Source organism: Plutella xylostella, chromosome 5, assembly GCF_932276165.1.
Source record: "Plutella xylostella chromosome 5, ilPluXylo3.1, whole genome shotgun sequence".
Taxonomy (NCBI): domain Eukaryota; kingdom Metazoa; phylum Arthropoda; class Insecta; order Lepidoptera; family Plutellidae; genus Plutella; species Plutella xylostella.
In genome coordinates this window covers 9,408,598-9,425,534 of record NC_063985.1, presented here as the reverse complement: position 1 = coordinate 9,425,534, position 16,937 = coordinate 9,408,598, and the positions used below count along the sequence as shown (strand labels likewise).

Below are 16,937 nucleotides of genomic sequence, written 5' to 3'. Positions count from 1 at the left end.
GTTTGTACGCGCATACTCAGCGACAGTGCAGGGTGTGTTCTCAGAATAATAACAACTTTCGATGTCAGAAATACTGGCAAATGTCAATCCAAATGTCAACTCAAGTGAACTGTCAATGTCAAGATTGTTTTCAAACAAAAACTGATTTGAGTGTTGAGCGTATTTTATAAGCCTATTAAAATTGGTTAATTGTTGATAGATTGCGTGATAAATTAGAGTATCTATTAGGTATGGCGGTTAAATTACTAAGTGAAACCGAAAAATCATTTATAACATACGGAGTTCAAGTGAGTAAATGATAACATAACCTAAAACTTAACCTTAAAATTCATAACAAATCTTTTGTAAAACACATAACAACATCTTATATTGCCAATTGCCTAACTGTAATTGACGTAACCAAAGAGACTCCATGCCTGTGTTAATATAAAACTTATTATGTATAAAATTCCAGGATGATTTCCGATCAGACGGCCGATCAAATATTGACTATCGGCCTATGGAGCTTGAGACTGACGTGGTGAGCCACGCCAACGGTTCAGCAAGACTGCGCCTAGCCAACACGGATGTGCTCGTGGGGGTGAAGACTGAAGTTGACACCCCAAGCCCAGACAACCCTGGTGCTGGGAAAATTGAGTTCTTTGTTGACTGGTCAGTTTTAGTTAAAAATGAAATGACATTGGATATAGTCTGACCATTTTACAGTCAGCTGCATAAGTAGCCATACACTTTTGTACCTTGTTAAACTACCTACAATTACTTACTATTTTTATATTATACATATTTTATATAATCAAAACGATTTTGACAAGGTTCAAAAGTGTATAGCTACTTATACAGCTGACTGTACAATGGACTCCAAACTCACTGACTGTGTTTAAAGTGCCATAACCCAATTTTACATATTATTATATGCTTATGTTTTAGCTCTGCAAATGCAACTCCTGAGTTTGAAGGACGGGGCGGGGAGCAGCTGGCCAATAGCATATCTAACATGATGCAGAGAGCATACCACTCTTCCCAAGCCTTTAATCTAAAGCAATTGTGTATATTGGATGGTAAACAGTGCTGGAAGCTCTATATTGATGTTTTGGTAAGTTTTGTTAAGTAATTCTTCTTATTTTCTTCCTTATGATGAAACTATTGTACAGTTCTCTCCATGTAAAAATATTTTGTCTGGTTATGACAAGTATTGTAAAATTAAAAAATATTGCAGATACTAGAATGCGGTGGTAACCTGTGTGATGCAGTGTCTTTAGCTGTGAAAGCAGCCTTGTTCAACACTCGAATACCATTTGTGAAAGCAGCCCTCATGGACGGAGGCAATGTGGACCTGCAGCTGTCTGATGACCCCTATGACTGCAAACTGCTGGATGTGGGCAGTGCTCCCTTACTTGTAAGCATCTTGAAGTATATTTTGTCTATGCAGCAAAGCACTAACTATTTTGGAAAAACCTTGACAACCAGATCAACAATATACTGTAAAATCGAAAATTAATTGCAGGTGACACTCTGTAAAATAGGAGAGAAATGTGTGGTAGACCCTTCAGCAGAAGAAGAAAGCTGTAGTGTTATCTCATTGGTTGTTGGTGTGACGGGCAACCCAAAGAACTATTGTACACCAGAGGAATCTGATAAAGTGGCAGAGGGCAAGGCGAAGTGCAGTGCCATCAGCATGAGCGGACCTGGCAGTGTGGCGACTAAAACACTGAAAGATGCTATTAACCAGGGAATGTGAGTACAGAGTAAATTGACTTTCATTTCAATTTTTAGACCTTAGTCCAGTCATCCAATCATCGGAGCTATCAAGGCTAATCTCTGAAGTCTAAACTACTCTAAACCTTCTATTTGTTAACATAAAGAAACATCATTTAGTAAAAACAGACCTATTTCAACTTCTGAATTGGGTCCTTACATCTGATCAATTTCTAAAAAATATTTATGCATTTGAGCTTTATTTTTTTGTTTCAGTGTTGCTGCTCAGTCATTAGACTCAGCCCTAGGACACGCTCTTCTGAGAGAAAGGAAAGAAAATGTAACACTTAAAAAGCATTCATATGGATTTTTAAAATAGCTGTACAGTATATTTTCACAATTTCATGTGTATTTTTTTAAAGCAACTAAAATTACCTACTACAAGTTTGTACAATCAACTCATCTATAAATAACATCTGTTACTTATAGTTCTTCTTAGCATGCCCTTTCATGCACCTCTCTTGTTGTGAATCAGCATCATCAACATCAGCCTATGTCAACCCACTGCAGGGTATAGGCCTCCACCATGTTATGAATAAATGCCACTTGTTGTGAATAATGTATAGGAATTCTATAGGGGGTAAGACATATATCAATAGAAAGACAAGTTTATCCCATTAACCTTTATTAAATAGTAATTTATAGAGAATATCATAATTATTATAAATTATGTTTGTTATAAGCTAGTAATAATTAGAAACTAAACTACCACAGTCCATAATACATATCACATCTCTTTTACCATCACAGGGAGCTCGAAATTAAGGTGATAAAACGTTGCCATTATAACTATGTATTTAAATTTTGCAATTTATTTCTCCTAACTCGGCTCCGAACATTATTTTAAACATAAACTTATTACGTAGCAATATAAATTCGATATCAATGAAGTTTTAGGCAAGGAATGTAGAGCTAAATGCCCATGATTTGAAATAAATTTTATAATCATTGCGTAAAACTAAAACTAAGTATAAAAATTATAATAATAAAGTAATATTTATGTCTGAGATAGTAAAATTAAAGATTCTACATTATAAACATAATTTTAGAAAGTACTAATAAAGTCAATTATAATATATCTTTTCTTATGCTATAAAAACCTTATCAAATCCTGCACCACTTCCTGGCCTTACAGAAACATGCTACATTCTACTCCTAACAATAATATTTTTTTTTTGTTTTTATATTTTTAACTTTTTTTTCACGCGAACACAAAAGAGTTTGCAACTCCATGGCGCCTCGTTTGAAAGTTTACTTCTTTTTCGGGTGCACCGGGGTGAGGAGGTCGAGGACTGCGGAGATGTTTCCGTCGTAGTTCTCGAGCAGCTGCGTCAGCCAGCCGCTGTCGTTGTTGAAGCCCATGGCCAGCATGTGGTCTATGGCCGCCGCGATGTGGGGTTCTGAGGGAGTAAACAATTGAACGATAAATTTTGCGTCGTGGTGCCATATGTGCTTACAGCAGCTGCATAAAGTTTTGAGTGACGCAGGGTGTTTTGACGCTCCTTGAAAAGGGCCTATCTCTAGTGGTGCACGATTGTTAGCTCATGATAGGTTTCATTTAAAACAAAAAATTAATTTTAAAAGCTCTACCTATGACATATATATTTTTTTTAATTAAGAAATCAAAAAGAAACCTTTTTACTAGCCTTTCCTGTCGATTGCTACTTGGGTAAATAAAATGTACTTACTAGCATGGCGCGGCTGCTGCGGCTTGGGGGCCTGAGCTGGCGATGGCTGTGGCTGGGTCGGGGCTGGCTGCGGCTGGCTCTGCGCCGGACGCTCAGGCTCCTTGGGGTTGGTCACTAAATAGTACAAAGGTGAAAGTTAATTGATATTTGTGTTGTACGAATATGAATACTATGTGGAGGTGGAAATAACGTAAATAACGAAGTGAGAGGATTAAATTGAATAGATTGCTTCCTGGGAACAACATTACATGTTTCAAACTGGAGAACGAGCAACAGCTATCAGCCTCTAATATTCTGAATAACAAAGGCTACATACCCGGAATATTCCAACAGAAACTTTACTATTTCGATGCGACCACTTGATTCACAAAAGAAATAACATAACCATTACTGTGCTGTATTGCTTGCCATATAAAGATTAATAAACAAGGTAAGTATAATATTTACCAGCGGTAGCGGTGTTGAGGGCCGGGTAGAGCTGTCCCTCGTGCATCCTGAGCCGGTCCTGGAACTCCTGCGGCAGGTTGAACCCGATGGGGGCCGCCTCGGACGGAGCGCTCGGGGCCCCGGCCACGTCCATTAAGTCTGGAGGGACGAATATGTTGTGATAAATACTAGTATTGTTGTAATGAGTAAATTACAGAGTGAGCGCCTGATTGAGAAGAGATCGTCAAAGGAGTACTTCAGTATGGAACGCGGCAATGTGATTAGCTGGATTGTCGTTAAGGACTATGTGTTCATGCGAAGGTAGATTTATTCAATTGAGACACTGGGCTTTTGTATTACAAAAAACAAAACCATGCAGGATTACAATTCCATTACAAAATAATATGGCATCCTTACCATTCTCCTTGTTAATCACGGTCCAGTCATCATTCTTCTCCATAGCGGTATCGGCGTACCTCGACGAGCTTGACGCTGAAGACACAGACTTCACGCTCATCCCGTCAGACTCAGGGCTCTTCCTCGCGCCCGACACTTCCACTTCCGGGTTCGACGACTCAGAGGGAGCAGCGGATGCGTTGGCCGTAGACGACGAAGGCATCGGTTCGGCATTCACCGAAGATTGAGGAGGATTAGGAGCCGCCTGATTGGCTGACGCTTCAGGCTGGGACTGAGGACTGATGAGATTGGTCGGCAGCACCAATCCGTGAGACTGCAGGGTCGGCAAGATGACATCAGTAAGCGCCTTCTGCAGCTCCATGAAGTTAATCAGCTTCTGTCCGGGGAATATGTTGAGTGGATCCTGTGTGCCCGCTTGTGTTGTGCCACCACCGTTAGTTTTCTCACCCGTGGGTTGTGCCGGTGGTGCTGTAGCATCTTGGGTGGCTTGGGTAGCAGATTGGGTGGCTACAGCTGTAGTTTGCGTGGTTGGTTTGTTGGCGTCAGCGGGCGGGTGGCAGTCGACGTCGCCGGCGAGGTTGGCGAACTCGTTCATGTATGTGGAGAAGGTCTCGAGCCAGGAGCCGCGCGGGCGCCGGCACTCGCGCCTCTCGCGCCGCTCGCGGTGGTGCTCCTCGCGGTGCGCGCGCTTCTCCGCACTCCTGCTGAGTGTAGGGGGATTAGTTAGAGCAAGTAGCTTTTACAATGGCTCAGGCTATTAACATAAAATTACTAGCTGATAAATCACTCGATTGCCTACCCGTGCGAAGCAAGCGTCAGTAACGCCACGGCAGTGCGTCTGATGAATTTGCTATAGTGCAGCGTCAGACTTATATCAATTTTCATGGGAAATTCAAAAAAAGCTTTGGAATCGGTATTTCTGTTTCAGAACTACATTTCCACAGATTCATGCTGTGATTTTATACCTCATGGCTGGCTTTGAACTATTAAGTTTGTAATAAGAACTTAACTCAAGTTGTGAATGAAAGAAGGAACTTTACCTGTCGCGTCGGTTCTTCTTGTAGGGGCATTCCTCCTTCAATGCGACAGTCTTCAGGAAGTGGCGGGACCGCTTGATGGCCGCTTTGATCAACGCGTGCTGTAGAATAGGTACAAAATAAATTGGTTTTAAGAACACATCATATTCAAGTTCACTTTACAAAACAGAAGTAAGTAATTCAAGAAAAGGAATAATATTTCACTTATTTGAATAGTATTGACAGGTATTTACACTTATAATAATTATTCGAATACATATCAAAACTAAACATAATGCTAGAATCAATTTCGACAACACTAATATGCCTACGAAACATAAGAGAAGGTATGCAGTTAAGTATGTTATGATGACTCATGTAGTGCACGGCCTTGAAGCAGCGAGTCGAGTGTAACGACCGTCGGCAAACGCTGATACTGGTTTATGATACCTAAATATATGTTATGACGAGAGGTACTTAGATGAATCATCAAAACTATCAGAATTAATAATGTTATCAATTTAGGTCATACCAACGGCAACGTTAACAAAATAAGTAGGCAGACACAACCAGTATCTTGATGTTTTAACAAAAGACAATGTAATCACTTCACCGTTTACTAAACAGAAAGCCTATTATGGTAACTACGGTGCCTATATATTTTTGTAATGAATGGCTACGATGGAAGAATGAAATAAGAACCGAAAAGTTAATTGGCTACTGACTCATTATAGGCAGACACCGGAAAGTAGCGCCAAGCTTGCCACGGTTCCTGGGTGTTTCTATAAAAACATCTACAAAACGACCATATTGCTTTAATTATACTCTACCAGAAAACTTTTAATGGAGTGACAGTTGTAAAGCTTTTTCACCATTCAATATAGATGGTGAAATAGCTTACCCATGATTGAAAACCATCATGGGTGGACCAAACCCATAGTCTAATTTAAGTCATTTCACCGACACCCTAATGGGCGATCCACTCTACCGTGATATGCTAATAATTACCGCGGTAATGGACGTCCATCGTAGGTTTAATTTGATCACTAAACAAATAATTTAAGGTAAGGTGTAAGATTTTTCACTGTTTAATATCATCAATTACCGCGGCAACTATTTGCATATCACGGTAGTGTGGCCCCATCATAAGAAGAACAACACAAAGTACGTACCGGCATAGTGGGCGCGGGTATGCGCACCATGCAGTGCTCGGCGTGCAGGCCGTCCCCCTCGCACTTGCCGCACAGGTCGTAGTCGTCGCACGAGGCGCACTTGTAGCGGAAGCCGACCACCTGCTGGTCGCAGCCGTCGCAGACCACGCCCAGGTGGTGTTTGCCGTCGCCGCCGCCTGTAGAGGATCATGGTTTAGGTCCTTGATGAATATAAATATGTGGGGACATCTTACACGCGGAAATCCGACCCTAAACTAGGCAGAACCTGTGATATGGGTGTCGGATAGCTGATATATCTACACAAATACATAGATAGATAAACGACAACCAGACTCACGGCAAACTCGTTCATCACAAGACTGTTTGCCGTTGGCAGGATTCGAACCCGCGGCCCCAAGCTTCTACTCCAGAGATCCTCGGCCAATGAACCTCGGCCGAGGACACTGTCTCGGCCACTCTACTCGGTAGCTACAATCATACCCTTAGGCTGTTAACAACATGCGGATTTGATCACGCACGCGTTCATACATGTATTCATTGTAACGCGTGGAATAAGCACGCAAGACGCGGGGAAATGGCGCGACATCCCGCGTTTTGTATTTGAAAACAAACAAAAAAATGATCCTCACTTCGTCGTGGATATTCTAGGGCTTGATATAATATATATAGATTCACGTAGCACGGCGTGCAAAATACACGCTCCCTAGCAAAGCCTAGAAAGCGCGACGTAAAACTGTTTCTTGCCTCATGAGAAACAATATAAAAATTTGACTACTAGTGCTAAGCTAGAAGTGCATGAGGCCAACATTGGTGAAACAGTCAAAATTACGCGTTAAAAATAATTTCATCCACAAGCCCTTTTTGGTCGATAGTTAAGCTATGAGATGAACGGAGACATTGTACAGAAAGTAACCATAACAATTGAACTACAAACATTGATTGACAATCCATAACATTGTTTGAATGCAGCTTGTTTACAAGTTAGAAGGTAACTTTAATTGGAAATCTCTATGAGGAAACAACAAAGACATTCCAGTTATAAGGGTCAAAGTCTTGGTAGTTAATTTGCATATCCCAGATAAGAAACTCTGCCGGCCAACACCATACTGGTTCAATTTAGCCATATCATCGTGTTTCACAATGTTACATGGCAGAATTGACCAGTTCAATTTATTCATGAATGCTTTAATTACAAATTCCATGCCCAAATTAACATTTCTGTTGATAAATATTTTTAATGATCTTGAAATGTCTTGAATGTATAGCATATTAGCATATAACATGTCTTGTATACAAGATATTTATAAATGTACCTCTATGATTCTTACAGTATTTATTAATAATTTAATACTAATTTCATAAATGGTTCAGTAATCTTTCCATATGTAGGGATACATAATGCAATGCACCCACATCCATTTTAACTTATACTACACAATGCAAGAATGGTATTTGTAATTACATTACTTACATTGATTACAAATACTATATATATAGATAATATATTATTCAGAATGACCATTCTGAATAATTTTTATCCTATGAGTTTTGGATATTCAATATGATGTAATGTTTTCTTGAACAGCATCAATAACTAAACCAGTACCATATTTAAATGATTACGAAAAATTTATGTGCAGCATATAAAGAGAAGCAGAAGCCATTATTATTATCAAAGAGTCCATAGTAAAAGAAAAAAACAAACCTCCAGCAGCAGAAGCAGCAGGGAAGGTCTGCAGTAATATTTCACAGACTTCATCCTTAGGCTCCGGCTCCGTATCCTTGCAGTGGACATTCAGTTTCACACAATCCCCACTGATCTGGCCGAGGGCAATCATCACCTCATCATCTGATGAAATGATGATGTCATCACCATCCTCATCTGCAATAAAAAGCTATATGATGCAATATGCTATGGTCTGGTGGGTAATAAGGTCCATGTGTGTTATGGAAAAAAAAATCTATGTAGCAAGGATCACAGGCTAATTAATAATCTGGGGTTTGATTTATTAAGTTTGTATACAACTTTATTATTGTAACTATATCTTGTACATATTTGTAGATTCACATGTTGATCCACCATCAATGCAATGAGCAAGTTTTTTTTGTATGGTGTTCATGTGTGGTAAAAGAGAATGTTTGACATTATTTATAGCTCAAGGATAAACCTACCTATCAAGTTAGTACCTTGGCTAGGAATAACTTTGATATTCATTCTTTTATTAAAACAACAGTTGTTTTTGTTAAAACCTGTTAATGCTTATAATAAAACTCTTGACAAAACATTCAAAAGCACAAATTGGAGGGTCAACCTAAGAAGACCTAATATCAGGCATGATATTAATTTATGAATAAAGGCACTTACCTTTCCAAGAAACAGAGTAGGTCTTGTTCTTGAGCCCCGGGTAGACATCTTGGAGTTTGGCATTCAAGTAGTGGAAGCTGGTGACGACGCTCTTCTCCACGCCAAACCGGCGGACCTCTGGCTTGGCCTGGCCGCTCCAGAACACATACACCTTGAATGGTACTTGATCTTCCATCGTTTCTATGAAAAAACAAAAAGTTTAACTAAGAATATTCGCTAGATCCTATAGCACTGCCACCATCTTGTTTATGTATGCGGCCTAGTGGCCTTCCATTCCGTAGCGAAGCGGTTGCGGCGCAATAAAATGAAATGAAAGTGCCTTCAAAACGGAAAATAATTACCTCTCTTGACACAAATTTCGATTTTATCACACACTAATGAAATCAGAATTCCGACTAAGCAAAACTCTTCCGAGTCCTAGTTTTAAATAGCAAAAATATAATGAATCACCGAGCTTTATCGAATGTTGTGGAAGCAAAGCAAGAATCGCAGCAAGCAAGATCAACAAAATTATTTTGTTGTGCAATAGTAGAATGACAAATGACAAGTCAAGTGTCAAAAGAAAAAAACAAAACAAAAACAAAACCAAAACTGAGTTTCATCGCTTAGATCATAGACACAAAGTTGTAAAAGACAACAACGTTGGATTAAGTTGGACAACGTTGGATTATTAGGATCAACTTCCGACTTTCATGACTTTATAGTTGGACCCACGGACAAGTTACTGACATGTTGTAAGTTATTTTGAATGCTCAGAATAATAACGGGGAAAAATTTACCTTTGTGCTGGCGACACGGCTCGCACCTTGCGGTCATGTTGCAGCCAAGCGGTCCATTCCGTGTTTTTTTTTCTCTCTGTGGTCCATTCATTAGTATTTCTTTGTGGTCCATCCATTAGTAAGATTTTCCTTCTTATATTATTATCCAGCTCATACCTGGCAGCGGTCCATATTCAGCGAGGCCCAAGAGAAAGTGAAGTCGTGGCCAGAGCTCAACTTGCTGGCCCACGACAGAGAAGCATGGAAGCGCCTGGTGTCAGCCTCAGACTCCTCGGAGGAGTAGCGGGATTAAAGAAGAATATTATTAGTATACTTTTCTAATATAGTGTAGAAAAAGTGGTATAGTAAGGCAAAAACGTCCTTGTAGTCAGCCGAAAGAAGGTACCCACAGAGTAGGTACTTTGTTAATACTCAACTGGATGAACCACCAGAATCACCCCCTTTTGTCTTAAGCTGCGTACAGACCGGGCCAACGAAGGATATTTTATCGTTCGCTAGCGTTGGCCTCCACATGCTCGTTGGTGTTCGTTAATACGTCAAAATACGTTCGTTGGCACTTGATTCCGGTTCTTTAAACTCTTTCATTCGCAATTTAATCATGGAGGACGACATCATTATAATTGAAAACATATCGTCGTTACTCCATCCTTTGTTTTTCTGCATGATCTAAATACTACGCTCTACGATCTAAATAAACGCTACGCTCTCTTGCTTAAACTGAGCGTTCGTTCGTTGGCCTTCGGCGACCGTCCAAACAGGGTTCGTCCAAATAGCTCGATTTCTTTGATGTTGCCGCCACGCTTCACGCCACGAGTGATCGTTGGCATTCGCTAATCCGTCCAGATTGCAGCAACGAAGGCCAACGAAACCCGTTCGTTGGCCTTCGTTGGGCCGGTCTGTACGCAGCTTTAACCGGTACCTGGTGGACCGGTACATAACATAAAAGTTCTGACTCACTATACCACAGGAAGAGTACAGGATATTGGGAATAAAGACAAATTTATCGAAATTACGATTATGTATATTAAATAACATTAATGTAACACTTCAACTACATTTTAAAATAATCCTATAAGTAAGTACTTAAATGTTATATTGAACAGTATAAATATGTTACCACACACAGGGCTATGCTTTTTAATCTTGATGCTGCTTTCCATTCTGGAGAACATTGGAAGGTTTTGTCATTGGGACATCATCTTTACCACGCACGTCTTTCGGTGCTAATTTCGGTGGTCCGCCCAACTGTATGGTCTCTGCCTGGCTCATATTCAATTCTTCATTGAGTTTTTTAGCCAAGAAGTATATTTCGGCTAGAGCAATGACCAATGCACACATGACGCCCAGCAGCATACGGAAGCCGAAGTCCAAGTTGCCCACCATCCACTCTACTCCACGGAAACCAAACAGGAACCCGGCAAATATAGATATGATGAACTGACCAATCGCTATTAGTTGCCGGTTTATTTGTTTCACTGGAAAAGGAAAAAATGTTAAAATACAACTGCATGATATCTACATACAGCCACACTGTATCACAACACTGGACAAATTATAAAAATTGAAGTATTTGGTAGATATGGGTTCACTCACTAATGAGTAGATAAATATCATCATCATTGGCCACAGCATCTATATAGATGATTGTTGCAGCACTTGTGGGTTATGAATTACGACAGCCTCACCTAGTAGATATAGGCAGAAAGTAATATTTCTATACAAAACATACTCACATTGAAAATTTATGTTATCCTCGGGATATCTGATCCTGACATTATCTACACCTTTGGTCATCTGTCTGTACTCTCTGGCTTCTTGCTGAGCCCTCAGTTTCACACACCTGGCCTCCAATACAGGGTTCCTCTTAATCACCTCATTCTCTGGCACTTCAACCCTTGACCCTTCAAGAAGGTCATGTAAATAGGGTACATTTTTGTCACCCTTTTTTCTTTTCCCTTGAAGATAAGAATACAACCAGTCTATGTCTTGAGTGTGAAGGTATAGATCGTCATCTTCTTTTGATACAGGTTTTATGTCAGTATCATTCAGTTCATTTTCTTCATTGCAGTTTGAATCAATTTGATCTTCATTGTTGTTTTCTGATTTTGAAGATGCTTCATTATTTTTATCTGATTTGATTGGACTTTTGTAATCCTCCTCATCCTCATCTTGGTTTGTCTCTTTTATTGACTTTTTTATTGTTTGAATATATTTCAAATCTTCATTGTTTAGACTATAACTTATGTCTTTTACTTTATTTACTTTTGAATTATGTTTTGCATCTTTATTGCCATTTTTGATGTTGATAATATTAACAGGAAATCCTTCAATCTTGGGTAATGAGTCCAGAAACTCAATAAATGTTGTAGATGGGTATATTCTTAGATTGGTATCAACCAAAGAGCCTTTAAGATCCATTGTGGTTTACTTGGTGATATTAAGCTTGTGGTCCAAATCAGCATACAAGTCTCTAAGCTCTTCCTCTTTTTCTTCAAAAGCGTTATCTATTCTCTTGCATTTAAAGTTCATATCATCAATAAACTGATCCCATTCCTTCTGACGCTTTTCACGATTCTCAATTCTTTTTTGTTCAGTTTGCTGAAATTGGAAATTAAAAATATGTGAGTAAGTATATTAATTTGTGTTGGAGTTATTTAAACACTGTATTTGTTCACCTGTGGCACATATGAATTCTATTGTTATTCTATTGCTCACACACACACACACCTTTAAGACCACAGTTGAGGGAATAATTATGTAAAAAATACCTTCTGTACTTCAGCAATTTCTGCCTCAACACCAGAAAAAAGTTCCAAAGTTTGATCCAATTTCTCACTAAGAATGGGCAGGCCAGTCTCTCCACTCTTCTTAATTTTATCAACCTGGGTGTCCTTTACATCAGTCAGCTTCTCTAGTATTGAAAACAAATTTTCAACTTCACGGTCACCTCGTTTTTCCTGAAAATATGAAGTCAAAATTACATCACTCAGTCACACACCATAGCTCACTCAATGCAACACTTTGGTAGGGGCAATAAGATAATGAATTATAATAATACATTAAACATGCTTACCTCAAACTCCTTGAGCATGAACTTTATTTCTCCATTCAAGAATGGGCGATGGTCGAATAACCTGGACCAAACTTCTCCTATTTCTAAAACACATCACAAATTAAATTCAATTTAAGTATAGACGCACTGGACATGATAAAAGGACTCTTTGTAGTGTAGAGAGTGTACTCGTGAAGCATATGAGCTATGGCTCTATGGAATTTCTATGGAAAACAAGAAATACGGGGAAGATACAGCCGATGACTAGGCTCTCCGGAACAAGCAATAACTGATACATACTTCAAAAGTTTAATAACAATAAAATAATTAAACATAGGTTAGATTAGGGGTAGGGATCTTTGTAATACTACGATTTTAGTACGTTTAATATTGTAATCAATTAAAAATTATATATTACCTCTAGACAACTCCGTCATTTCCAGAAAATAGTGAATGAAAATAAAATGTGAATGGGATCGCTGTCAAAATCTGACATTTATCATGTGACCCGTAACCCCGTAGCTCGTTGACCCTAAAGTCGTGTTGCGTGAGAGCTTCATCTAAATTCAAGTAATATCAAATCAAATATTTTATTGCCATCAAGTGTACATTAATGACCTTAAAAAAAATAGTACTTACAACTTGATACCCATAGTGGGCACTGTAAATTTACTTAAAGCTAGTAGGAACCAATTTCACAATAATACTTGGTTCTTATTCATAAATCTAAAATCAATAATATTAAGCTTATGATCAATTAACCAACAAAACAATAACAAAGTATTTATTTAGATCAGAACGTCATATTTCTGAGCAATTTTTAGGTTCATAAATTCTTTAATGGAATAAAAGCATTTATCTTTAATCAAGCCTTTACATGTAAACACGAAATATAATGAAATAGTTTCAGCTAAGAGTCTCATCAGCATCACTACTGTTTCATCTTCAAGCTATAACGTTAGGCGTCAAGGAGTCAAAAATAAATATAGGCTAAAAACATTCTTCTCTTTAATCTGTGAAATTATGTTTTTTTTATATTTCATTCATTTGATTTCTGCATCGTACACTGATTCGTTCATCCGTTCTATTTGACACTATTTGTTAATTTCATTCATTCAGTTTATTTCTTGTCGAAGCCATGAGTGGGTGTGTGTAATGTTGTTTTAATTTTTGATGCGATATTGTTTTCATTAGCCCGTCCTAAAGTGAAGAGAGGTGAAAATGTAAATTATCCAGTGGTTTGAATCGAATTTGAAGCTGTGCATTGTATGAATCACAAGTGAGATAAGTTATTTGTTCGCAACAGACTTGATTGTGCTATCAACATGCCGGGGCTCATAGGGATTGGCGAATTTATCGAGGAAACTCGAGATGATTACAACTCTCCTACTACTTCGACGTTTGTGTCACGTATGCCACAATGTCGACAAACTATCAACGCCTTGGAAGAGGTAAATACCTACCTACAAAATAATTTATCTTTCGTCCTTTGTCAAAACTGATATATTAGTTCTCAAGATTGTATTATCCTCTTTTTGTGTTGAATAAATAAGGATTACGTTATTGAAAGTATTTGGCTAATGTTAACCAGGTCAGTATTAGTAATCAAACTAGCAATAGTGTGGTAGCCTCATTATTTACCACATTACATTACACTGTCCAATTCATTCGGGTAGACCTTTCATCAGAATAGGCTGACCAGCCTCTTGGAAGCCCACTGATAAATTTTCGCCCCATATTAAAATAATATTTACAAGCTTGTGTTAAATTTATCATAAGATACAGTTAGATATAGTAGAACTAGTGTCATGTCCTTAGTCCATGGAAAACCTGTGGTTTAATTATGTATTTCACTTTCCACTAATAACCCAGCTTCCTATTTGGAACCACATAAATATGTGGTGTGCGTATCAAATGAGAATCCTACATAAGAATTGTCTGAACACTTTGCTTAATATTTTAAAATAGGTAGGTAAGAAGAATACCCCAGTATTATTTTTTTAGTTTTCATCACATAATTAACACAGTTTTTTTTTAAAGGCAAAGCATAGCTTTTGGGAATAGCTAGTACATACCACATTCATATAATTTATGTTAAGGTTCAAAAGTTTATTACTTAGCTTCTTTTAAGACATAAATAACTTAAACAAAGTTAATAAAAATCATGGTAAATTTATTCTTTAAGTTTTAAGCTACTTAAATTAATTAGGGTGGTAATAGCAGTTTAGAAAACATGCAAATGCAAACATATTTAGTTAACAGTATTTTTTACTTTTCACAACCTTTTAGAATGTAGGCATCCTCAATCTTGCTTCTATTTCACCTCTTTGTAGAATTTCCATTTCAACAGAGCAGCATACTGCCATTCTCACTACTCTATTCCATCTAAGCAACAAAATAAAGTAGCAAAAACAAAAAGTTTATTTGCAAACATTACATAATATTTACACACTTACACAAAAGGAAGCTAATACCCAATAGTGGGTGATAGAAAGCTGATGATGATGGTGATGAGTTTGAAACAAGTACCTTCTATTAAACATATCAAACAATTATTCTTCCTGAAACTAGAACTTTTCTAGATTCTCGTTTGATGAAAAGAAAAATTTGCAGTTGGTAAAAGACTTATAGGTATTAGGTATTAGCTTATAATTTCAATGTTTATCAATAATAACTATCAGGAGTCGTAATTGCACCATGACTCATGATTAAGAGCTGCGGAGGTAGGTGCATATCAACCTTGTGACTGGTTGTGACGCCCCCTCGATCCTTTCTCGATAAAATACTCCCGACCCTCAGGTTAATAATCTATGCCAGAATAGTTGCTTAGCTCCACCTCAATTTGCTATGTACGCAATAAACCTTTAGTTATTCATTGGAATTTGATGGTGTATAATATACTCACTCATACTGCTAAATTAAATACTCCTCAGTATTTGTTAATGCTAGGCTCATCACATAAACATAGATCGCAACACTCGCAACAGTTGAAGGTATTAACATACTCCATGAACGAGCAGTCGTATACGTCGCGATAGGGGAGTCTAAACTCACGAACGGTAGCGCTAGCTTTAATTTAATTGAACCATTAAAAGCCGAAATGTAGCCAATAGCCGCACAAAAATAAAGAAATTTGTAGAGCAGATAAACGACGGCATTTCCTGCGCTGCACTGGTTTCCGCTTCCGGTCAGCATGGCGGCGCGGCGGGCTCGGCCGTTATCAGCACACACATGCTAATGTTTCGTATAAACTGTGCTAGAAAGTCGGGTTTGGGTCACTGTGCTTCTCGGAGAAATTAGACCCACATTACATCCAATTGAAGAACGGGATTCTCCGTACGGGCCTGTTTCAATGATTACTGCTAATTTTGGCATCGCACAAATCAATCTAGCCGCATTCTGTGTAACCTGAATTCGTAAATACTATAGCCTAAATATGTAGGTATAATTATGAATAGTCTTTAAGGATAGGGTTAATTTACAACTTTAGTGCAGTGCAGCTACTACTCTAGATATAAAAGCGATTTAATTACATCAGACTTATCAGCATCTAACAAAAACGGTCCAGTGCGAATCGGGCCATTATTCGATCGAATCAAACTTAATTTAAGTATGCCACTAGTAGCAATACAGCAGACACAGAATCTTAAAATAATCAACGTTGAGAATCTTTTAAACTGTTAATGCGGCTCACCTATTCAACTATGCATGACATAGGCCCGTAGCAGACTACAGCGTTTTAAAGTAAATTAAATCACAAAATCTGAAGCTTTTACGGAATGCTGATGTGTTGGATGTTGCCAATGCACTCCAAAATGCCCCTTCGGCCGAAAGACTTGGCACCTATCATAGGTATTGTCTAGCTGGTATAGTGGATAATAATATTTCAGTTAAACTGGTCTTATTCTTGTCTAAAATAGTATTTAAACCCGAAAAAAATAAAACATAATTCAGTGAGTATGTGTCCACAAACTTGGAAAGTATAAGAGCAATCTCACTCTGCCGAGAATCTAAATAGTGAAAGATACTCAAAGAGATTAGGTGCATTCCCTCGAAATATTCAATTTGTCCAAACAGAGAAACGGCCACGTATTATTCGGGTCAACAACTCGGCACAGATGAGTCACCATGCGTGAATGTGACCATCTCGAGCCAAGCTGACTGCCTGCAGGTCGCTATTTAGATGTCTATGCTAATTCGTTTCTGTATTGTCGAATATTTTACATACAAAAACTGACATAAAAGTGTGGAAAATGAAATGTACGAT

At 38.3% G+C, this 16,937-nt stretch overlaps 5 protein-coding genes across 8 annotated transcripts in view; 2 read left to right on the top strand and 3 right to left on the bottom strand.

Annotated features, from left to right (window-relative positions):
- Positions 1–120: 120 nt before the first annotated feature.
- On the top strand, positions 121–2,098 carry LOC105398273 (exosome complex component RRP42). The gene is made up of 6 exons (XM_048633294.1): positions 121–287; positions 455–651; positions 928–1,093; positions 1,217–1,396; positions 1,505–1,734; positions 1,972–2,098. The coding sequence occupies exons 1-6, from the start codon at positions 231–233 to the stop codon at positions 2,072–2,074; spliced, it is 933 nt and encodes a 310-aa protein (XP_048489251.1). The 5' UTR covers positions 121–230; the 3' UTR covers positions 2,075–2,098.
- Positions 2,099–2,363: 265 nt separating this feature from the next.
- Positions 2,364–9,336, bottom strand: LOC105398272 (sequestosome-1). Of its 3 annotated transcripts, none has more exons than XM_048633290.1 (9): positions 9,181–9,336; positions 8,840–9,019; positions 8,180–8,356; positions 6,475–6,650; positions 5,327–5,424; positions 4,287–4,990; positions 3,891–4,028; positions 3,444–3,557; positions 2,364–3,155 (listed from the first exon to the last, which is right to left on the bottom strand). In XM_048633290.1, the coding sequence occupies exons 2-9, from the start codon at positions 9,012–9,014 to the stop codon at positions 3,007–3,009; spliced, it is 1,731 nt and encodes a 576-aa protein (XP_048489247.1). In that variant the 5' UTR covers positions 9,015–9,019; positions 9,181–9,336; the 3' UTR covers positions 2,364–3,006. The 3 variants fall into 3 exon arrangements, with proteins under 3 accessions (XP_048489247.1, XP_048489250.1, XP_048489248.1); XM_048633293.1 differs by having other exon boundaries at positions 4,734–4,990; XM_048633291.1 differs by having other exon boundaries at positions 4,287–4,987.
- A 1,281-nt stretch (positions 9,337–10,617) lies between these two features.
- On the bottom strand, positions 10,618–12,036 carry LOC105398271. The gene is made up of 2 exons (XM_048633425.1): positions 11,352–12,036; positions 10,618–11,093 (listed from the first exon to the last, which is right to left on the bottom strand). Exons 1-2 carry the CDS (start codon positions 12,034–12,036, stop codon positions 10,756–10,758), a joined length of 1,023 nt encoding a protein of 340 aa, XP_048489382.1. The 3' UTR covers positions 10,618–10,755.
- Positions 11,610–13,178, bottom strand: LOC125488468 (biogenesis of lysosome-related organelles complex 1 subunit 5-like). The gene is made up of 4 exons (XM_011570342.3): positions 13,089–13,178; positions 12,692–12,774; positions 12,387–12,575; positions 11,610–12,216 (listed from the first exon to the last, which is right to left on the bottom strand). The coding sequence occupies exons 1-4, from the start codon at positions 13,105–13,107 to the stop codon at positions 12,043–12,045; spliced, it is 465 nt and encodes a 154-aa protein (XP_011568644.1). The 5' UTR covers positions 13,108–13,178; the 3' UTR covers positions 11,610–12,042.
- A 603-nt stretch (positions 13,179–13,781) lies between these two features.
- LOC105398270 (arfGAP with SH3 domain, ANK repeat and PH domain-containing protein) overlaps positions 13,782–16,937 on the top strand; it is a 39,183-nt gene continuing 36,027 nt past the window's right edge. For both annotated transcript variants that reach the window (XM_048633106.1, XM_048633105.1), the window contains exon 1: positions 13,782–14,121. In XM_048633106.1, coding sequence (XP_048489063.1) covers positions 13,996–14,121 — 126 coding nt within the window. In that variant the 5' untranslated portion in view covers positions 13,782–13,995. The remainder of the gene's footprint in view (positions 14,122–16,937) is intronic.